Source organism: Melopsittacus undulatus, chromosome 5 (assembly GCF_012275295.1).
Source record: "Melopsittacus undulatus isolate bMelUnd1 chromosome 5, bMelUnd1.mat.Z, whole genome shotgun sequence".
In the NCBI taxonomy this organism is placed as follows: domain Eukaryota; kingdom Metazoa; phylum Chordata; class Aves; order Psittaciformes; family Psittaculidae; genus Melopsittacus; species Melopsittacus undulatus.
The window spans coordinates 46,514,776-46,537,733 of record NC_047531.1 but is presented as its reverse complement, the minus strand read 5'-3'; the positions used below and the strand labels follow the sequence as shown (position 1 = coordinate 46,537,733).

Here is a 22,958-nt window from a genome sequence, read left to right as displayed (position 1 = left end):
AGACTCTCTTCTGTGATTCTATGATTCTCCCTTCCATCAACCATCCTCCAGTTTTGGGGCAATGACAACACACACCCCACCCTGTTACAGAATTAACCCAGGAAGAACTGTTCCTTTAAAATGAAACCACTTCCCAAATCAGATGGGTTTTCTGAATCAAGAACTTCCCTTTTCCCTCGCCTCAGAGTTTCTCAGAGAAAAGCCTCTTACTGCTCATTTCAGCCCCCTCAATCAGAGACACAGACTCAGAGGTTCCCAGAAAAGCTGCTGGGATGGAAATGCATCTGTGGATTTGTGTATCTGAAATGTCCAGGGAGCCTCTGTTAGCTCACAGTGGTATCACATACAGCTCCTTTCACTGAGGCAAGCTCATGAGATGTGGTCGAAGGGATGAGGAGAGGAAGGGCGGAGTCACAGGGCAACCCGCCCCCCCTAATGCTGCTACGAGCTTGGTCATTGACTCCCAGTTGTTTCAGTTCTGTAAAGCATCTGAACAAGCAGAAGGCAAGGAGGAGCAACACTTGTGTTGCAAACATATTGCTCTCTTCAGGATGGACTTTTGTCCTGCTGGTAAGCATTGACCATCCTTTGCCTTGTTTTCTGTGAGGGCTGTGTGCTCAGTTGGACAGAGCAGAGCACACCATGAAATCTCAGCTGCTAGAGGGGATGCTGAGGCTGGTGGCTGGAGGAATGAGGTGGTGGAAGATCCCTGGTGGTGCAGTTAATTCCTTGTCAGTCTTTGGCATTAGGCATGATTTTATTTCTACGTGCTCTCCCATCAGCAAATCTCTTATCCATGGGGAGAAATTTTCCCACTTGATTTGAGTGGCCTTTGTGCTGAGAGTGTCTACTGCTGATATTCCTTGTGCTGGTGGTCCTGAGCTAAGCTGGGAACTGACTCAGGGGTATCAAGGGTATATGTGATACTTAGGATGAGCGTCTAAAAACTTTGGCTTCTCTTCATGCAACATGGCTCCTCAGTGCTGTTTCGCTAGAGCCCACAGGAGCTGGATTGCCTTTGCAGAGCCTCTTGTGCTCATGGGTATCCCAGTGCAGCATGCTTGCAAGGCTTTTGGAGCTGGAATCTGTCTTTCGTATGTCCATGATAAAGGTAAACGGCTGTATTAGGGTTCTACAAACTCCATCTGCAGGTGGTCCTGCCTGGTCCTGAAATAATCTCAAAGGGCCAATGTGGGTGGAAGGAGATAAGCCACATCTGAGGAAGTGAGAGAGATCTCAGGTTTTGTTTCCTGCTTTGGCAGCTGGTGGATGAAGTGCTTGGGATTCAGCAGGGAAAGGCATCCTGCCAGTCTGAACATTTCTAGCCTCTGGCTGAGGAAGCTGTGTGTATGCAAAAGCAGAAGATAGGAAGAATGGAACTGGAATAGGCTGAATAAGAGCCAGGAAGAAAGGGATCATTTTGCAATAGCCTTGCTGTGTCTGACTCTCTATCCTCACAGGCTTTTGCGTGTAGGATATAGAGCACAGAGTGAAGGGAAAAAGCAGTACTCAGTTTCAACAATTGTTCTGCACCTTTCAGTTCCTAGGTGGCTGACCAAGGAATGGGCATGCTCAAACCACATACCAGCCTTGCTTGTCAGGAAAATTGGTGGAACTGTGGGAGTTAAACTCTCACCAGCATCTGGCTATGAATGTTGGTGAAGTTGTGCCTCTTCAGATCACCCAGCCCTCATCAATGAAAGCAACTGTGGATAGAGCTTCTCCAGGAGAAACTGGGCAGGATGGAGGTGGTGGTGATGGTGGGGTTTGCTGCTTATTGTCTTATTTTTCAGAGACACAGTAACTGAGGCTCTCAGAACTGATGGCCTGACACAGTCCTTCAGTCAAGTTATGTGCTACTGAGTTATTTATGTCCTAAAAGTTATGCACAGCAATAGCACAGCTTTTCCTGGAATCACTCCTACCTGCAGATGCAATCGTCCTGTTAGGTACCTGTCTGCCACAGCTGTGTGCGGATGAGACCTATGCCTGTGGGGAGCCTGCTCTCCCTGCAGTGGATGTCCTCTTCTAGCTTCCCTCAGGACCCTCTAGCTACTGTTTAGGTGAAACCACAGAGCCAGTATGCCAGATCCTTGAGGTGGGTGTATGAAACATGGGAGAGCAGACTGGTACCATGGTATGTGCTAGGATATGTGGAGGGAGAGACACAGGCAAAAGTGCTTGGAAGCTATCCTGATTGCTCTAAGTTGTCATGTAGAATAAAGGGGACCAGGAGACAACATAAGTTATTCTTCACACCTTTCTCTCCGTAGCTGGAATGTGAAAATTAGACCCATGTGAGGTCTATGTTGAATTTCTTCTGACACAAGCTGGAAGAGAATTGTGGAGTGGCTTCAGGAGGGAGACAGTTTGGGCTGGAGGGAATTTAGGAAGGCCTCCTGGTAGCTGGTTGGGTAGGTGGTAGTCTGTGCTGGAGATGACGCAACAGCCATATCAAAGAAGGAAAGGAACTTCACGTGAAATTCTTCCACCAGACAGCCTCATCCAGGCAGAAGATGCCCATCAAGTTGCTCTGCCTGTGTGTTGCCACGGGTGGAAGTGCCCAAACCCTATAGCAGCCACACTCAGAGCCCTGTATTGCTTTACAAATAAGCCAACTGAACCTCTGCTATTATACTGTAGATGGGTAGCACACGGATGCTCTGCAACAATGCTATAGGAGTAGTCATTGTTCATAACATCCACCTACTGTTACTGCAGTCCATCCCTCCAGCTGTCCTGGGTATTCACTGACCACATATCCATGCTCCAAAAGCTGTCTTCCTATTCATATACTTTTGCTTGTGACTGAAAGCCTGACTTAGCACCTGGATGGCTGTGCATACCCCTTTGCAGTGGGGAATGAGACCAGCAAACTGTACTTTATTCTGGCCACATGAGTACCCGGGCCTTTGGGTAACTCCAACCTGCCCTCCAGATGGGTCAGCTGAGGGTGTAAGTCACCACAACTGGAACTGAAGTCTGTGTTCTGTTTTGAGTGACAGCACTGAAAACACAAGCCCATGCAATTCATGAAGAGCTATGGCAGGTCTTTCTACCTGTGTCTGCCCTGACAGTGGGGAAACAACCTCAAGAGCAAGTGTAAGCCCTGCAGATGTGATGTGCTTTCAACATTTTCGCTCTGAAAATTACTTCCAAGCAGCAACTTCATGTTCTCCCTGGAGAGGATGCTAACCATTTCTTTGTGTGTTGTGTCTGATCTGGAAGACTTCAGCATAGGTTTGGCTGACAGCATCTCCCTGAAACCTGTGGGTGTTTTTGTGGGTTGTTCTTCATCAGGGTGAGATTTCCCCCTGTGCAGAGAACCCTGAGCAGGGCCATGCTTCATCTGTGTCCTGACCTAGCCCTAGGGGGAAGTGAAACTTGGTGGTACTGAGGACTTTGATGAGGCTGAAGCCATTCCTCAGTTGCCTGGTGCAGAGATGAATTCCCTCTGTCATTGCAAGCATTGAAGCAGATGGTGCTTCACTCCAAGTGTCCTTCTCCTGACAGTTTGCCTTCTTTTCAGTGTGGAGGGGGAAGGAAATTCAAAGCAACCTGCTCTCATCTATTCAGCTGCCTTTCCTACCTTCTTTGCCTTTCCTACCTTCTTTGCCTTTCCTACCTTCTTTGCTTTTCCTACCTTCTTTGTTTTTCCATGGGTGGTTTCCCAGACTAGTCTTATGAGTTCATTCCTCCTAACTGCAGACCCCAATGTGTGCAATAATGTTGACGAGCAGCCTCAGAGCACCCTTGAGCATGGTATTAGGCCTTCTGCTAGCGAAGAGACGTAACATGCAAGCACCAACCTCAGAATCATTTTCCAAGGCAAATGGGAACTTTAGCTGCTACGGAGACTTAGGAAACTTCACAAGGACCTTTCCTGCAGCTCCGTCTAAGTTGCCCTGAAAGTTTTATCCATCCATTTTTTTTCCTTCCTATGTCACCCTTTCCTGCTTATTTATCCCTCGATTCCCTCCCCTCCTCCATGAGGCATATGCTTTTTCTCCCCCACTCTCTCCACACACCTTTCCACACCTTTCTCATTCTGAGACAAACTGGACAGGTAAGTCCCTTGTGAGCAGGGGTTTTCAGTGTTCAGGAGGGAGAGGGACTGAGTTATTTACAGTCATGGTAGGGGTCATGTGGGTGACATGATGCCCTCTGGGAGCATTGGATCTCTTTAAGATGCTCTAGTCTGGTTCAGTTTACACAGAACAACTGAAGCACAGCAACCAGCCACACCACAAACTTTGCTGATGGGGTGGGGAAGTGGAGGCTCCTCAGTTGTGTGCTGCTGCAGTGGAAAGAAATACAGGACAAAGCTTCTGAGTGGTGATTTGTCATTAAATTACCCACAACTACCAGTCCCCATAGAGACGAGAGACATAAAGTCAGGGAGATGGAGAGGATAGTGGGAGACATAAAGTAAGCTGAAAGACCCAGACACTGCTCACAGGCACAGGGCTGACAGTCAAGGGGAAGTCAGCAACAGCAAGCAGCAAAGCCACTGCATAGAGTTTGCTATTGTTGCTTCTTTTTGTTTGATTGTTTGTTTGTTTGCTTGCTTGTTTTCCCATCCCACACAGATTTGGCTGATGCTAGCTATGGAATGCCACAGGTTTTCCACCCCTCTCAACCTGCCTCAGCCTCTTTCAGCTCTTGAAGAGGACTGCTTGCAGAGCTGGGAGGGGACACGGGTCCTTCCTGCCCTGGCTTCATGCTGTCTCCTTGCCTGGCGCTTTCCTCCCAGAGACTCAGCAGCCTCTCCCCAGGGAATGCAACGCTTGAAAACAGTGGGAGAGAGCCACGGGAGAGAGGCTTCAGCCTGAGAAAATTAATAGGACAGGCTTAGCACATGAATGAACCACCATGAAGATGGGGGAAAGATCCAGGTGGTGGGATGCAGGTCTCTCTGAGCTGTTGTGCCCATGGCAGTAAGGAAGTGTATGGGCTCTGTGATGACTGCCCTTGTCCTCTTTCCTTTGTCTTAGTTGGCTGCTTCCCCTTTTTTCTCCAGTCATATTTATAGCAGTTGTTTTGCATGTGAGATCCACTCTAAGAGAATTTCCAAGGCAGCTGGTGACACTTCCCCTTTTTCCAGGAAGATGGGAGGCCCAGGGGATTTTGGCTTATGAAGCAGTGGAGCAGGGCATCCAGTGACCTGACCTGGCTTCCCAGGGGAGCTTTGTCTTGCACCCTTTAAGTGCAGCAAGGGCTCTGCAAGTTCTGAAGTGGCATCCCTGGAGCTCCAGTGCTTTCAGCCTTGTGTGAGTGCCTGGCACTTTTCTTGGAGCTCACAATGTGCTTTGCTTCTCTTGGGGCTGCAGCCTTCTCCTTCTCCTTGATGAAGAGGCTGTGCTTCACCTGGATTATATTTAGCAGCAGTGCTGTCACCCCAATTCTTCTAGGTCTTTTATGAATCATTTTGTGGTCACTTTGTCTTTGCTGGTACCTGGTTGACTTCCTGTAGATTGCAAGAAAGCTTACTCATATTTCTGCATTGTCTGTAGCCCACAGAATAACAGCCTCCCACAGATGCTTCTTCTTCAGCAAAGCTTCCATCCCACCATATCCTGCCCTTAGACTAGAAAACCTCAGTTCTCTTTCTTAAGACATTTCTGCATCTAGCTGTTGTGGATCAACCCATGAAGCCAATGGCTCTTTATGGGAGGTTTGGATGCAGATGAACTATCTAGGTCACAGCTTTTCAGTACATAAAGATGACTGACATATAGCCCACCAAAGAGCATTTGGTATAACCTCCTCATTGTGCTCACAGCAAGGAAAATTGGTTGAATAGGCTGGGTTGCTTCAGGGTTAGATCAGAGGGCTACCAGCATAGCATCTGGCTGCTAGGAGGAGTACAGGGGCTTGTGCTGCTCACTCTGGACTGCGAATAACTTATAGGGCAAAGCTTGAAGTGCAGTGACTGCAACAGCAGGGCACATAGATGCTGAAACACAAACATCGGGGTTGCTGTGACATGACCCTAGGAGAGGATAGGTGCTGAGACATTGAAGCATTTCCTGTGGTCTGGTTGGTCCAGCACTACTCTCACACTCATGTTTCTTCTTCCAGGGTCAACTGACTTGAGTGAAGCTGAAAAGGCTGAAATAGAGACAATCAGGAAGCATAGACAGGAGCTTTTGGAGGACATTAAGGTAAGGACCATCATGTTCCTTGTCTGCTTAGCCTTCTAAAAACTGTCTTCACCAAAGAGTGTTTTCATTTAACAGCTAAAGCCATGCAGAAGTGCTCCTGCATGGAAGATATTTGTTCTGGCTTGATCCAGTCCTGAGCTACAGGCTGCCCTGGCATACTTGCCACCAGTCTATATCCAGCCTATAGTACTCTACTGCAGGAGTCCACAGCTACAGGTTGGGCAAAAAGGAAATTCATGGTAGTCCTGCAGAGAAGAACTTGGGGGTGTTGGTCAATGAGAAAATGAACATGAGCCAGCTTCAGTGTGCTCTCACAGCCCAGAAATCCAATCGTATCCTGGGCTGCATCAAGAGGAGCGTGACCAGCAGGTCGAAGGAGGTGATCCTGCCCCTCTACCCTGCTCTTGTGAGACCTCACTTGGAGTATTGTGTGCAGTTCTGGTGTCCTCAACATAAAAAGGACATGGTACTGTTAGAACAAGTCCAGAGGAGGCCACGAGGATGATCAGGGGACTGGAGCACGTCTCGTATGAAGACAGGCAGAGAAAGTTGGAGCTGTTCAGCATGGAGAAGGCTGCGTGGAGACCTCATAGCAGCCTTCCAGTATCTGAAGGGGGCCTACACGGATGCTGGGGAGGGACTATTCATTAGGGACTGTAGTGATAGGACAAGGGGTAATGGGTTGAAACTTAAACAGCACAGGTTTAGATTGGATATAAGGAAGAAATTCTTTACTGTTAGGGTGGTGAGGTACTGGAATGGGTTGCCCAGGGAAGTAGTGAATGCTCCATCCCTGGCAGTGTTCAAGACCAGGTTGGATGAGGCCTTGGGTGACATGGTTTAGTGTGAAGTGTCCCTGCCCATGGCAGGGGGGTTGGAACTAGACGATCTTGAGGTCCTTTCCAATCCTAACTATTCTATGATTCTATGATTCTACCCTAATTGGACATTTGAGAAAGGCTGGTCAGCTCATTAGCAGGGATGATCTGGGACTGCATATTTAGGATTAAGCAAATGACTGTGACTTCACCAAGTCATACTGGCAGGGATCTGGCTCACCATTTATGACTATTTTTAATCACTGATTACCTGGTAATGACATCTCAGTCTCAGTTACCTGCTACATCCCCTGTGTTTATCGAACTTTCGTTTGGTTTGTGCACCTCTAACAAGTCCTCCATGGAGGATCCTGTCTCTTTAGAGAGATGTGACCGCAGGACCTTCCACACAAGTTTCTGTGGTTGAGCTTGCTTTTCTTATTTTCTTTTAGCAGATAAACATTTCCCTGCTAACTCCTAAAATGTCGGAAAGTGACAGATTCTAAATCTGTCATTAATATCACACCACAGTCATGCATGGTGCCATATACTTTCTATTCTGTTCTGTCTCCACGATCATGGAATGTGGTTTCATTACTTCTCAGGCTTCCAGACTCACCACCTCTGCTGCAAATCAGGTGTCTTGTCCCTTCTTGCAAAACAGGTTGTAAATGTGCATGTGGTTTGCTTGCTGTACTTCTTGTCTCTTCGGTTTCCAGAATAGGCAGTGGGCATTGTTGAAGGCAGGTTTCTTGAACTGGAGTGCTACATTTTCTACCCACTATGGACTATAGCTGCTAGACTATACAGACCCACACTCTGAATCCCAAAGCCATTAACCAATGAGGCATGCATTGTCCAATGGAGCAGGATGGATTTAGGTGAAAGAGAACCTAGAACTAGAGACATTTTCCCAAGTGGAATTCTTCAGAAAGTATCTAGCAATATCCCTTAACACAAAGACTTGGGGGGATAACTGGTAAGGGAAGAGGAAGGAGAGGAAAGGATGGAACTAGACTTGCTGGTTACACTGCCAAAAGATGAAAGTGAATAAAGTAACAAAACTGATAATCATTTGAAAATCAGGAGATCATGGCTTTGTTATGTTTGTGCAATACGTAAAGCACCATAAGGAACAATCTCAGCTCTGGAGACTGGTGAAGCACAGCAGAGTAAAAGGCCAGAGCAAAACTGAATTCCAGAAGCTCTTTTAAATTATGGGATATTGGGGAACTTCAGTTTCTCTCTCTGGATGCATACCACAGCTGCATCCTCACTTCTTGTTGAAGCAAGATCTGTCATAAAACATTCCTTCTTCCCCTTCTGGTTTGTGTGGGGAAGAATATGGGTGATTCCTGGAAGAGAGCTGCAATGTGCTCTGGCTCTGAGGAGAGCCATAACTGCAGAATGGAAGTAAGCAGATATAGACACCTTCATTCCCTTGGTAACATCCAGCCAAGGAAGCCTTGGTCTGTCACAGGCCTAAAGGAGACTGAATTCTACAATTGAGTTTATAAAATTTGGTAGTGATTACTCTTCTTTTTTCCATCTTTCTTCTTTATCCACCTAAAGACAGATATCTGTTCAATGGTATTTGAATGATAGGTGTCATGGGTTCAGCTGTAGCAGTCATTTTTCTCCTTCTTGTAGCTGGTGCAGTGCTGTGTTTTGACTTCTGGGCTGGGAACAGTTGCTTAGTTTTTGTTCAAGGCCTTTTCTGAGCACGTGCTCTGCCAGGAAGGAGGGAGGCCGGGAGGAAGGAGAGACAGGACACCTGACCCAGGCTAGCCAAAGAGGTATTCCATACCATAGCACGTCATGCCCAGGATGCAGCTGGGAGAGAGCCAGAAGGGGTGGAGCGCTGTGGGAGGTAGCACGCAGTGCTTGGCCGGGCAGGGTGGAGTGAGTTATGGATCGGTGGCTGGTGAGGTGTTGTATTCTCTTCACTTGTTGTTTGCTGTATCATTATTATTTGTAGTAGTAGTGGCAGTAGTGATTGTGTTATACCTTAGCTATTAAACCGTTCTTATCTCAATCCGTGGGGGCTACATTCTTTGGATTCTCCTTCCTAACTCTCCGGGAGTCGGGGGAGTGGGGCGGGGGGGAGTGAGCAAACTGTGCTGATTTTGGTTTAAACCACGACAATAGGTATGTTAAAAATTTTGCTTTTCACAATGTGGCCACTTCAGGATTCATATTAACTTCAAAGTTACTGGTTCCACTTCCCTTTTTCTGGATGTGTAGCAGGGCTATGCAAAGTAAAAGCTAGAAGGAAATGGGCATAATGGAAGGAGTGTCACATCTGACATTGCTGGAGGAACTGAAATCAACACTTGGATGAGTTCTCTCGCGCACTCTCCACACTGCACTTTCCAAGCAAACCTGGGTCCTTGATCAAAAGCAAACCCACAAGTGGGTTTGCCTTTACCTGAAGCAGGAATAACCCAGGCTGTCTTACCCAACACACTCTTCATGTGCACCACAGGAACTTTATCCCCTTCTACAGTATGCAAAAGTTTTGACTGAGCTGGGCCAGCCCTGTTGGTAGATCCCCTGGTGTTGACCAACCAGGTGGCTTTTGATAAATGTGTATCCCAATACACCCCTTGGTGTCCCACCACCCATTGCTCTCAGTGTAGCTCTTAACAGCTCTTTGTACTTTGGATTTTGCCAGAGGCTGGTGCATGGTAGGGGATGTGATATACCCACTCGATGCCATGCTCTTTAGCCCAAGTGCCTATAAGGTTGCTCCGGAAATGAGTCCCATTGTCTGACTCTGTTCTCTCTGGGGTGTCGTGTCACCACAAAATCTGTTTCTTAAGGCCCAGGATAGTGTTCCGGGCAGTGGCGTGGGGCACAGCATATGTTTACAACCATCCAGTGATTGCTTCCACCATGGTAAGCACATGGCGCTTGCCTTGGAGGGCAGCTTGATTTTCCAGCCTTGATGGACAGCAAACATGAGGATATCCTTCTGCTCCTCTTACCCAGAATCCAGCAGGGTCAGCTAAAGCAGTACCCATTTCACAGACAACCTGAGCTGGTAGTGACCATCTGACCTGTCCTTTTCCTGTGGCTGAGGAAGTCAGACATTCTGTGTATGTGTCTGCTGGTTTTTCTTCATCACCTTCATTCTCCTCTTCATTCTTCTGCAGAAACTGAAGGAACAAATTGCTGAAGTGTTTGCACAGATTGAGTGCTTCCAAAATGCAGATGAGAGGCAAGAGGCAGACAATAACACTGGGAAGCAGACCAGGCAAGTGGGACAAGATGAGTATTCCTTTGTTTACAAAGTCTCTCTCTTGATGTTGAAAAAACACAAACACCTCTGGGATGTAGTTTACAACAAGGACAGGGAAATAAGGCCAGGAATACCGTTCTCTCCCCTGAGATTTCTCTTTATTCCTGGATAGTCAAACACCTATCCTTGAGATATCTCAGTTACTTTGTGAGTGAATTGAAACATGGCCCTTTATTCGAAGTTTTATTTTCCTTCTTTTTGTTTGCAGCAAACTGTCACAGAGGGATAAACTTCTGTCCCTGGGAAGGAAGAAATTCAACATGGACCCTGCAAAGGTAGAATTTGCTCATTTCACCTATGGGGAAAAAGCTGGGAAGAAGAGTGTCCGCTGTCTCCTCGTCCACTTGCAGACACCCATATTAAAGGAACTGCTGCATGGGAGCATGGTTTACTATCTACTAGTTAGTGGCATCCTGTCCCTGAATACGGTCTTCTGATATGCTCAAGTTGTGTTGACCCCCAGCCCCCCATCATGTATCTATAGGCCATCCCATCACATGCAACCCAAAACTAAGAAATAGAGGGAGGGTGGTTTAAAACTGCCAATGTGTTAAGAGAGCCAAATCTCTCTTTTTTGTGTGAGAATTGTCCACAGTGTGATGGAGAGAGATGAAGTAGGAAGGGGAGTTTTGAGAGTGTGTCAGATTCCTTGGCTTATTCAGAGCAGAAGAAAAGAAGCTGACTCCAACATTTTGGAAGTAGTTACAGTTTTGGTTGTACTGGTTGGACTGCGGAGTGAATACAGGTTTTCCACTTTCTGTGACTCTGACCGGTGGGGTCCAGACTCCACAGCATTCAGCCCCCTGCAGAAAGCTCTAAAATTGTCATGATGAAGTAGAGAAGGTGCGAGCAACACAGTTTCCTCTTCCTTCCTCCTCACTGGTGGACCATTTATTTGAGCTCAGTAAGGAAAACCACAAGCTGCGATTGAATGATTGCTCTTTGTCAGCTTAACCACCACAGCTGGCATCTTCAGTGGCTGCTGGGCTGAGTGACAGCTTTTCATGCCTCCTCCTCCTTTACCCTGCTGAGATCCTCAAGATACCTTCCCAAGTGTCCACACCACGGCTGCAGGGCTTGCCAGTCCTCTGTACATCCCCCTGCCAGTGGGAGCTGTCTCAGCAGTGATATCAGTACTTAGGGCTGGTTTCATCATGTCTTTCTGTCTGACCTTGGTTTGAGGCCCCAGAGGCATCTCTCTCTGTGGCACTGTGCCATGCTGTACGGAAGTATCTGAACTAGCTCTGACCCCAAAACAGTTTAGCTTTATTAATCCAACGCCAATCAGCCTGGTGGAAAAGTTGTGTTACATGCCTTTATTATGCAGATCTGTTTATTGCTTCCCTTTTGCTACATGCCCTAGGCTGAGAGGTGCTGCAATGTATGGAACTTTCATTGCCCCTCCTTGCTAAGATTGCACTTTGTCCATGCAGTGCTGATACTTTAAATGACTTCCCATCTCCAAGGTCTCAGGGCGAGTTCCTGAGGCTAGAGGAGGTAAGCGTTAGGAATCTGCCTGAGCAAAACCTTTTGGGAGAAACATTTTCTTCTGGAAAATGGAGCCCCCTTATCATTGCAATGCTTTGCAAAATTAAACTGATCTTACTGAAAATCTGTCTGGGGAAAAAGAGAAAATAGTGTGGAAAAAAATCTCAGAAACATTTCAATTCCTTCTTTTGAAATGGCTTTTTCTTTGGGGCATTTTAGACATAGTTTTTTATATATTACAAGGCAAAGTGAATTGATTCTGTTGAAGTAGAACATTTTGATGGATCTAAAACAATTTTCATTCCTTTATTGCATTTTGTGAGGAGAATTGCAATGTGGTCTGTAGAGTCACAGCGGTTTTGGATACCGTTAAGAATCTGCACAAAACCTCAACCTTCTGTGACTTTGAAAATCATGAAGTTCCCTCTAACACAGGATGTTGACTTTCCACAGCTCAGCTCAGACCCTCTATATTCCCTAAAAAAGCATATTCCAACCTTCCTGGCTGGGGAGGATGGAGTCGAAAAGACTGCAGACCTCTATGTTTTATTGTGTAGAAGAAGATCCTGGAAAAATAATTTTGTCTCAAGCCCAAATTTTTGTCTGAGTATATTTTTTTAATTATAACTTCTTAAAAAAAATCTTTAGCTTAATTCACAAAAATATACATTTAGAAGCAGAGCACTAAGATATTTTGATTGACGATGTTAAAAATTACTATTTTGACTTTGCCTTTTTTTGCCTTTTTTTGACCATGAGAGCTAAAGAAGGCTGATACCAGGGTGTTGGGGTCCTACTTTCACATTACCCCCCCGAGCTGTCTTACTTCACTGTCTTGCTTCTCCTTCCCCAGGGGATCCAGTACCTGATTGAGCACCAGCTGTTGTCCTCAGACCTGCAGGAGATCGCCAAGTTCCTGCACAAGGGTGAAGGCCTGAACAAGGCAGCCATTGGGGATTACTTGGGTGGGAGGTGAGTGACACGGCCAGGACTAGGAAGCCCTTTGGAGGACCTGTCCTGCCTGGCCCCTCTCAACTACTTAGGTGACCTCAGTCAGGTGCCTCAAACTGCAGTGGGCTGGGTGGGCAGTACAGCCCAGGGAGCATGGCTAAGGCTGTCTGTATGAGCTACCTTTCTTCCTGTCTGCAATGGGATCAGTCTTCCCAGACAAGAGTGTGCCTCTTGACTTCTTGTTGGTCAGAGGGGAAGTGGAGGTTGAGATGGAGCAAGAGCACATGTTGTCACACCAAGGGACATTCAAACTGAGCAGTGCAAAGCTCTCTTCTGACCCTTTCCTCTATCCTCTCCCAGGGACCCCACGAACATCCAGATCCTCCAAGCCTTTGTAGCATGTCATGAGTTTGCCCACCTCAACCTGGTGCAGGCACTGAGGTGAGTGAGCATGCAGGATGCAGGAGATGGGGCAGGAGCCTGCTCAGTCATTGGGTCTTACCACCCAGGAAGCTTGTGAAGCCCTACTAGGCTGAAACAGTGACAAAGTGACTCTGGTTTAGGGCATCTTGTTTTCTTATAGGCCACCTTCCTGACAGGACTCTTTCTCTTGAAGTCTCTACTTCCTCATTAGGGAAGAGGAGCCATGACTTCCAGGATACTTGGTCTGCTTCCTGCTTTGAGGGTGTTTGTGGGTGCTGAGCCCAGGCAATCTCTAGAGAGAGGAGCAGAGCTCTTGCTTCAAGCACCATGTTGTCTCCATTGTGATGGGATGACTTCTTTCATTTTCATGGTGCCCTGCGGGTTGAGGGAAGGGGTAAAGGTCTCTTGCTCTGAATCTAATTCTGTGATATGTTGCTTCTCACAGACAGTTCCTATGGAGCTTTCGGCTGCCTGGGGAGGCGCAGAAGATTGATCGAATGATGGAGGCCTTTGCCAACTGGTACTGCAAATGTAACCCAGGAGTATTCCAGTCCACAGGTAGGCATAGGGAGAAGAAGGCCTTTGAAGCTGAGCTCCACTGTTTACTAGAGAGAGGAGCCTTCCTCTTCCATTCACAAAGCACAGAGGGCATCACTTGGAAGTGTGAATGTTGCCCCTTAAGCTGAAGGAGGCAGCTCAGTTCTTGTGAAGCTTTTCAACAGACAGACGGTCTTCAGTCCTCCTCCTCCAGTCCATCCCCACAGGAAATAAACTGAGAAGTGCTTCAGCTCCACATGAGGTACACCCCATCACAGCAACAATAACACTGACAGACATGGGTCTGTAGAAACTTTCCTGTTGGCAGAGTCGTTGTCAGACCAGATCTACCCAACTTGCCCCTTTAACCTGAGGGGATAGGATCGCCTCCATTGTAGGATATCAACTCTGTCCCTTTTTCTCCTATTAGAAGGGACATCTTCCTTTTCCTCCTCCAGCTGAGAGAACAGTGCTGTTTTCCAGTGACTGGATACAAAGCTGCCTGTTAAGATTGATTAGGTGTATTGATTTGCCCTTTAAGAAAATTTCCACTCATCCTGGTTTTCTTTCTTGTTGCCAGATACCTGTTATATACTCTCCTTCTCCATCATCATGCTTAACACCAGCCTGCACAACCCCAATGTGAAAGACAAACCCCCTTTTGAAAGGTTTGTGTCCATCAACAGAGGCATTGACAATGGAGGGGACTTGCCAGAAGAGCTCTTAAAGGTACGAATACCTCCCATTTTCTCATCAGTCTCTCTTCTTTCTCTGACTTGGGGTCCACCAAGAAGCAAAGGTCCACAGGTCTCAGTGTAATATGCTTGTTGGTGAAGACATGGAGCAAGAGAGATGTGGCTGGAGCCATTCAGGGAACAGCAGTATCAGTTTAAGTTTGTGTTTTCAAGTGTGTTGGTGTGAGACAGGGACAGATACTGTAACTGTGTGAGAGAAAAAGACATGAGCCGTGAGTGTCTGTGTGTCATCTACGTAGGAGGCTGTACGATGAGGCACTCGGCTCTGTGGGATGTAGTTGGGTGCCTGACTCTTTTGGCCAGCTTTGAAAGTCCTAGTCCCGAGGGGACTGTCTGTTTCTTGTGTCTCTGTGTGTGAGACAATGTCATCATGGTCCAGTTTATGAATCCCTTTCCCTTGTTCATGCTTGAATGTCTTAGCTGACTCCAGTGTTCACATCAGTCAGGACACCAGTGCCTGACCTCTCATACATCAGGGTATAGCTTTGAGTGTGTAGAACCAACAAGCCCCAAGTGGGCATCAGTGTCTCTTCCAGCATCTCTTCCAGCATTTGTAAAGCTCTCAGCAGGTCCATGGCACCTCTGATCCCAGAGAATGAAGATGCACATCAAGGGAGACAGAAACAGGGGATGCATCCATTAGCAAAACGGGAGCTACCATTTTCCCAAAGCTTCAGCAGGCATGGACCTGCCCTCTGAGGCAAGGTAGAGGTGGGCAGCCTGCCTACATGTGCTTAGCTTCACCCAGCCAGCCTGGGGAGAGTAACTTGTCTTCTGTCAAAGATAATGCCTACATCCCACGCTTGGGTTTGCTAAGCAGCATTCCCTCAGGGCAAAGGCTTTGGATTTTTCTCCGGAGTGCCATTTCTTTCAGGCAGTTTGAGGGAAGTCGCAGGAGCCTGTAGTTGTTTCAGTTTGTTGGGGTATTTTTGCTTGGGGTTTGTGTAACAAATGATGGCATATCCAACCTATAAGAGCAACATTTTTGTATCTCTTGAAAACTAGTAACCTGCCTCCCTGTCACTGCTGTTATGAATGTCATCCTTTGTGTTCCCTCAGTGCAAAGGCTTTGGATCTGTGAAATCAGCCTACTTCTTGTCATTTAAATGTGTGTATTGGTCTCTATATACAATTTCTCAGCACAGTGTTTGGCACCACCAACCAAGGGCTTAAATGGCCCTATGCAGAGACACATCTGCAATCTCTGCCATACCATGTCTCCCCCTCCCAGTGCCTTAGCTACCCACAGTGGCTCTCGTGTGACATGCTGGATTTGGTCACTGCAGCCTCTCTTCATATGGGTGCACATTTTTGTGTCTGTGCCTTTCCAAACTGAGTCTCCCTTTTATGACACTGGATGCAGAAAAGAGCTGATGATCCCCTTTGAGACCCTATGAGCTGCAGACTGAGAGCTTTTGTATCCCAGTACCCACTGATCTCTCCCCTCCCCATTTCACCCATCTCACCCTGTAGGAACAGAGTGATTATGCAGATGGACTTAGGAGAGTTGTGTACAAGCTTGGTCAGAAACCTGTCTTTTTCTTTCCCTCTTTCTTTCTTTCTTTCTCCCACCAATGCTCTGGGGCAGAATCTGTTTGAAAGCATAAAGAACGAGCCATTCTCCATACCAGAGGACGATGGAAATGACCTCACACATACTTTCTTTAACCCTAACCGTGAGGGTTGGCTCCTGAAACTAGGTAAGGTAAAAGATCTCCTTGGCTCCTCTGAATTCCCTGCCTGCTGCCTGCCTCCCATCACAGATCTCCCCTCCGGAACCCACCAGCATCTCTGCTTTGGTGGGGTGAGGCTGACATCTGCTGTTGAAACCAGCTGCCTGCTCTTTCTTTCCAGCTCCTGCATGCTCTGTCTGCTCAAAACACGGGATGAAAAAGATCTCTCTCACCTCTCCTCATTCACAGCCTCACCAGAGCAAAATTTGCTCCCTGTGTGTATGCATGCCCACCACAGAGCCTCACATCAGCAGCGAGCACCTACTTGGTGCTGATCTGCAGGGATTGCTGGGAGGGAATGCCTCTGTGTGTGTGTCTGGAGCTTGAGGGGGAATGGGATGGGAACAAACAGCAAAATGTGTGACTAATGGCTTTGGAACCTCATTGCCTTTAGGAGGACGTGTGAAAACCTGGAAACGCCGTTGGTTCATTCTGACCGATAACTGCCTCTACTACTTTGAATATACCACGGTAAAGGGTTCATTCCTGGTTAAGAAATGGTGTCCTGTGTGGTTATGAGCATCTTTGGAGCCAGGGGGGAGCAGAGGGTTAGGAAGGCAACTCTTGCTTACTACCCTATGCTCCCAGACAGAACTCAGACCTCTTCTCCTGCACTATTTCCTCTCCTCTGTTCTTGAGGAGAAGGGAGGCTGGACATTGCTGTGATCTTCTGTTACTGAGCCCCCCCACTGTGTAAATGAAGGGGGTCTCCCCAGGCATACACTGCTGTTGTCACCCCCATAAAGGCACGTCTGGTAAATCAGAAAGGCTCTGTATGTTGGCATAGATGTGGGGAGCATGTAGTGTGTTAATTCATGTTTCCTTGCCTTCAGGACAAAGAACCTCTGGGCATTATCCCCCTGGAGAACCTATCAGTCCGGAAGGTGGATGATCCCAAAAAGCCAGTAAGTCTCCCTTGCTTGGTGCTCTGCTAATATAGGCTCAGGTCTTACCATGCTTCTTAGAGGGAAAGTGCCATTCCAAACTGCCTTGTGCCTCTTCTAAACTATGGTAGTATTTTAAACATGTTTGTATTTTACCAGGGAAGATCTGATGTAAAGGGAGAGCTGTCCTTTGCCTGGCTGTATTGTATGTTTTTTTGTGTGTGTAGGGGGGCTGAGATGAGTGTCCATAGTTGACTCCTTACTCATTCTGCACCATCACCCAGGAGATGGGGGTTCAGTTTCTCTCCAATGATTCTCCGTAATCAGTTACAGGACATTTAGACTAGACAGTGCTGTGGTGTTGGGAAACTTGCCCAGGAAGTGACACTCAGTCTGTGCATCTTTTGTGGATACCCATTCTTGATGTGTCATGTCCCTGAATGTGCCTTCTATCTGTGTGGTGACAGGCAGAAGAGAGGATGTTGCATCAGCTTCAAAGGGGAAGACATCTTCATGAGTGGAGCAAAGTGACAGATATCAGAGGGTGTTTTCTGGTAGCTGTTGGTGCTCCATCTTTCCATAAAGGCTGTTTTAGTGTCCATTCATTCACAGGAAGGGTATATTTATCTAAGAGGGGTATCTTGGAGATCTAACTCATAGGGGGATTCTTGGGATGAGGAAGGAAAGGTTCTGTTGCCTTTTAGAGACAGAATGTTCTCCTTTTTCACCTTCAACCTATCCCCATGGCTGAAGGCAGCACAGTCTCCTTGTTCCACCCTGTCCTCCCCTACTGCTCTGTTTTACTCCCTTTCTGACAGAACTGCTTTGAGCTCTTCATTCCCAACTGCAAAGGGCAGAAGATCAAAGCCTGCAAAACAGATGGGGATGGGAAGGTGGTCGAAGGCAAACATCAGTCCTACAAGATTTCAGCAGCCACACCAGCAGAACGTGATGAGTGGATTGAGGCAATACGGTGAGGAGACCAGAAATGGAGGCCAGAGCTTGCCTTTGTTCAGCCCCAGGGACAAATGGTCAGGCAGTTTATTTGGCTACCAAAGCCTGAAAAAGGGGGTGGAAAGAACTATTTGCATTCTAGCAACTGTGGTGCCTCTTAAGTTCAAAGTTTTAAGGTCCCTTTTGGGGAATCCTTAGCCACAGCTAAATCCTCTGCTGTGGGTCTGTACATAGTTCAGTTCATAGAATCATAGAATCATAGAATAGTTAGGATTGGAAAGGACCTCAAGATCGTCTAGTTCCAACCCCCCTGCCATGGGCAGGGACACTTCACACTAAACCATGTCACCCAAGGCTTCATCCAACCTGGTCTTGAACACTGCCAGGGATGGAGCATTCACTACTTCCCTGGGCAACCCATTCCAGTACCTCACCACCCTAACAGTAAAGAATTTCTTCCTTATATCCAATCTAAACCTGTGCTGTTTAAGTTTCAACCCATTACTCCTTGTCCTATCACTACAGTCCCTAATGAATAGTCCCTCCCCAGCATCCGTGTAGGCCCCCTTCAGATACTGGAAGGCTGCTATGAGGTCTCCACGCAGCCTTTTCTTCTCCAGGCTGAACAGCCCCAACTTTCTCAGCCTGTCTTCATACGAGACGTGCTCCAGTCCCATGATCATCCTCGTGGCCTCCTCTGGACTTGTTCCAACAGTTCCATGTCCTTTTTATGTTGAGGACACCAGAACTGCACACAATACTCCAAGTGAGGTCTCACGAGAGCAGGGTAGAGGGGCAGGATCACCACCTTCGACCTGCTGGTCACGCTCCTCTTGATGCAGCCCAGGATACAGTTGGCTTTCTGGGCTGTGAGTGCACACTGCTGGGTCATGTTCTTTATCTCATTGACCAACACCCCCAAGTTCTTCTCCGCAGGACTACCATGAATTTCCTTTTTGCCCAACCTGTAGCTGTGCCTGGGATTGCTCTGACCCAGGTGTAGGACCTTGCACTTGTCATGGTTAAACTTCATGAGGTTGGCATCAGCCCACCTCACAAGTGTGTCAAGGTCCCTCTGAATGGCATTCCTTCCCTCCAGCATATCAACAGAACCACACAGCTTGGTGTCATCGGCAAACTTGCTGAGGGTGCACTCAATTCCATTGTCCATGTCAGCGACAAAAATATTAAACAAGACCGGTCCCAACACCGATCCCTGAGGGACACCACTCGTTACTGATCTCCAGCCGGACATTGAACCATTGACCTCAACTCTTTGAGTGCGACCATCCAGCCAGTTCTTTATCCACCAAGTGGTCCACCTGTCAAATTGATGACACTCCAATTTAGAGACAAGGATGTCATGTGGGACAGTGTCGAACGCTTTGCACAAGTCCTGGTAGATGATGTCAACTGCTCTACCCCCGTCCATCACTTTTGTAGTCATGTCATAGAAGGCCACCAAATTGGTCAGGCAGAATTTTCCCCTAGTAAAGCCATACTGGCTGTCACCAAGCACATTTCTCTTTTTCATGTGCTCTAGCATGCCTTCCAAGAGAATCTGCTCCAAGATTTTGCCAGGCACAGAGGTGAGACTGACTGGTCTGTAATTCCCTGGGTCATCCATTTTCCCCTTCTTGAAAATGGGGGTTATATTTCCCTTTTTCCAGTCATCAGGAACTTCACCTGACTGCCATGATTTTTCAAATATGATGGCCAGTGGCTTAGCAACTTCATTCGCCAGCTCCTTCAGGACCTGCAGATGGATTTCATCAGGCCCCGTGGACTTGTGTACATTCAGGTTCTTAAGATGGTCTCGACCCAGATCCTCATGTACAGTGGGCCCAAGGTCTAGGTTTTCACAGTCCCTGCGTCCGCCTTCCAAGACTCGGGTGCTGTGGTCAGAGCCTTTGCCAGTGAAGATCGAGGCAAAGAAGCCATTCAGAACCTCAGTCTTCTCCAAGTCCTGTGTAACCAGTTCTCCTGAAAGTTTCCGGAGGGGGCCTACATTGTCCTTAGTCTGTTTTTTAGCCGCTACATACCTATAAAATACCTTCCTATTATCTTTAACATCCCTTGCCAAGTTTAGCTCCAATTGGGCCTTAGCTTTCCTAACTTGGTCCCTAACTACCCTGACAACATCCCTGTATTCATCCCAGGCCACCTGTCCTTGTTTCCACCTTTTATAAGCCTCTTTTTTCCTGTGATTTTTTCTCAGCAGTTCCTTATCCATCCAAGGAGGTCTCCTGGCCCTCCTGCTGCACTTCCTTCTAGTCAGGATGCAACACTCCTGAGCTTGTAGCAGGTGATCCTTGAATGTTAACCAAGAGTCTTGGGCCCCCTTGCCCTCTAGGGCTATATCCCATGGCACTTTGCTAAGCAGGTTCCTGAAGAGGTCAAAGTCTGCTCTCTTGAAGTCCAGGGCAGTGAGCTTACTGCATGCTCTTCTCACTGTCTTGAGGAACTCAAATTCGACCATCTCATGATCACTGCATCCAAGACTTCCCTGGAGAGTCATATTTCCAACGAACCCTTCCCTGTTGGTGAGCACGAGGTCAAGCAGGGCACCTCTCCTCGTCAGCTCCTTTATTGCTTGCAGAAGGAAGTTGTCTTCCACACAATTGAGAAACCTCCTGGATTGCTTGTGCCGGGCCGTACCGTCGCCCCAACAGATGTCAGGGTGGTTGAAGTCCCCCATGAGAACAAGGGCCTGTGAGCGTGAGGCTTTTCCTATTTGTCTGTAGAGTTCTTCATCCACAGGTTCCTCTTGATCAGGAGGTCTGTAACATATCCCCAAGTAATGTGTCCCATCAGCGATTTCCCCTTAACCCTGACCCACAAACTTTCTGTTAACTGATCACCTGTCCCCAGACAGAGTTCCATACTCTCCAGCCTATCCCTAACATAAAGGGCAGCTCCCCCTCCCCTCCTACTGGGCCTGTCTTTTCTAAAAAGCCTATAACCCTCCATTCCAACACTCCAGTCAAATGAGCCATCCCACCATATTTCAGTGATGCCTATTATATCATAGCCCCGTAGACGTGCCCACGTCTCTAATTCCTCTTGTTTATTCCCCATGCTACAGGCATTTGTATAGAGGCATCTGATCCGAGCTCCAAATGAAGCCAGCTCAGTGGCTGGAGCGGCTAGAATATTACTACATTGCTCAGAGTATTTATTATAGGTGCTGGCAACTGACTGGGTGCGTTGGGATGGAATGATGCTCCCCTCCCCCAACACTACTAGTTTAAAGCATCCTTGACAAGTCTGGCAAGCCTCCCAGCAAAGCCACTCTTCCCTTTCTTTATCAGAGCAGTTCCACCAGACCCCAGTAGGCCTGGCCTACAAATGTGGGCCCCATGTCCAAGACACCCAAACCCTTGACTATGACACCACCCTTTTAACCATTTATTAACCTGTCCAATCCTCCTTGCCTTTGGAAGGTCCTCCCCTGTGTCTTGGAGATTGTCAAAAAGACTATCTAAGCTCAAGAACCCCTGACCACCCCTCCCAGAGCTCTGTAGTCCTTCTTTATACTCCTCAGGCTACTACTATCTATATCCTTAGCACCCACATAAGTTCAAGTTCAGTTAGGTTGCTTGTGCTTCTTTCCAGCATTAAGTCTCTTACTTTTGCTACCATTTGCTCTTATTTCCAGGATGAGCATCACACAGGATCCTTTCTATGATCTGGTATCTGCCCGTAAGAAAAAGATTGCCAGCAAAAACTGAGTTCTGACCTGGCCACTGACAGCAGGAAGATGTAGTTGTTGGACAGCTTCCCTCCCATGCTGGGCTCTTCCAGTGCAGAAATGTGGGAGCACTGATTCCCTCTGCCTCCCACTTGACAGGAAGATGACTGATAGGACAACTTGCAAGATTTGCTTCTTCCTTTTTCAAACTGAAGGCAGAGGCACAGCATGCAACCCACTGAGGACTGTTGGAACAATGGGCATGGCGCTTCCCATGTCCAAATGTAAAGGCTCAACAGCAGCTGGCCTTTGGGTTCTCCTATATAGCTCCAGGCATGTAGGACAGGATCTGAGAGGAGTCAAGAATATCCCCAGAATGTTCCAGCCCCTCCTGCCATCAAACCAGGCCTGGGTATTTTTCTGAGGAGCCATGTAGGTGCTCTCAGAGCCACCAAGCATGGTCCAGTCAGTTGCAGAGCAGCCCAGTGGTTTCCTTTCTATGAACAGATGTGTAGCTGTGGTACAGAAGGAGCCACTGATATCTAAGATCTCACTGTGAAACCAGAGACCAGAGTAAGATAAGAATCCCTCTGCTCAGAAGAGAACCCTCTCTACCTCTTTCTATAGTCATGAGGGCTGTAATCCTGGGAGGACCCTGATCTGTAACTAAGTCCTAGTTTTTAGGAAGTTAGGATAGGGAGATAAGGGATAACTGAGTGTAGAGAGGCTGTAGGACCAGATAAGCAGCTCTGGGTCTTTTGTCTTTTTGCTTTGAGACTCAGGGACTACCACAGGTTTCCATACGAAACATAAGAAACCCAGACACTAGCTCTCCTCCTGGCTGATGGCTCCTCGAGAAAGGTTGCTTCCTTGTACCACCGCAGAGGCCTGAGCTTTGTATCTGAAAGGCATGCAGCCAGAAGGCTGTATACACACCACACACACAAGCACACACACACTGAGGCAAACCCATCTACACACACTGTTTTCATCTGGAGTCTGAGGTGGGGTTTTTTGTCTCTTGTGTAAAGGAAGAAATAAAAGTGCTTGAAACAAGCCCAAAACTCAGGCCCACATGATCGTTTCAGCGATAAAGGCAGAGGATGTGAGATAGTAGGGCTGTGTCCCTGTGCCTTGCAAAGCAGCCTGAGCACCACCGCAGCTCTGCACTGCACCCAAAATGCAGACAGGTTAATGCATGGTGCAAGCAGACAGATGCTGGGCAGCATGGGAGTAGGTAATGGGATGAGGGGAAAGGG

The 22,958-nt window shown here is 47.5% G+C and overlaps 1 protein-coding gene across 2 annotated transcripts; it reads left to right on the top strand.

Annotated features, from left to right (window-relative positions):
- The first annotated feature begins 371 nt into the window (after nucleotides 1–371).
- Nucleotides 372–22,739, top strand: CYTH4 (cytohesin 4). 2 transcript variants are annotated; one of them, XM_005150374.3, is made up of 13 exons: nucleotides 372–570; nucleotides 6,082–6,164; nucleotides 10,138–10,238; nucleotides 10,492–10,558; nucleotides 12,625–12,743; nucleotides 13,083–13,163; nucleotides 13,591–13,703; nucleotides 14,263–14,411; nucleotides 16,026–16,137; nucleotides 16,565–16,641; nucleotides 17,004–17,075; nucleotides 17,873–18,027; nucleotides 21,667–22,739. In XM_005150374.3, the coding sequence occupies exons 1-13, from the start codon at nucleotides 372–374 to the stop codon at nucleotides 21,737–21,739; spliced, it is 1,401 nt and encodes a 466-aa protein (XP_005150431.2). In that variant the 3' UTR covers nucleotides 21,740–22,739. The 2 variants fall into 2 exon arrangements, with proteins under 2 accessions (XP_005150431.2, XP_030905809.1); XM_031049949.2 differs by lacking the exon at nucleotides 13,083–13,163 and having other exon boundaries at nucleotides 451–570.
- Nucleotides 22,740–22,958: the final 219 nt, after the last annotated feature.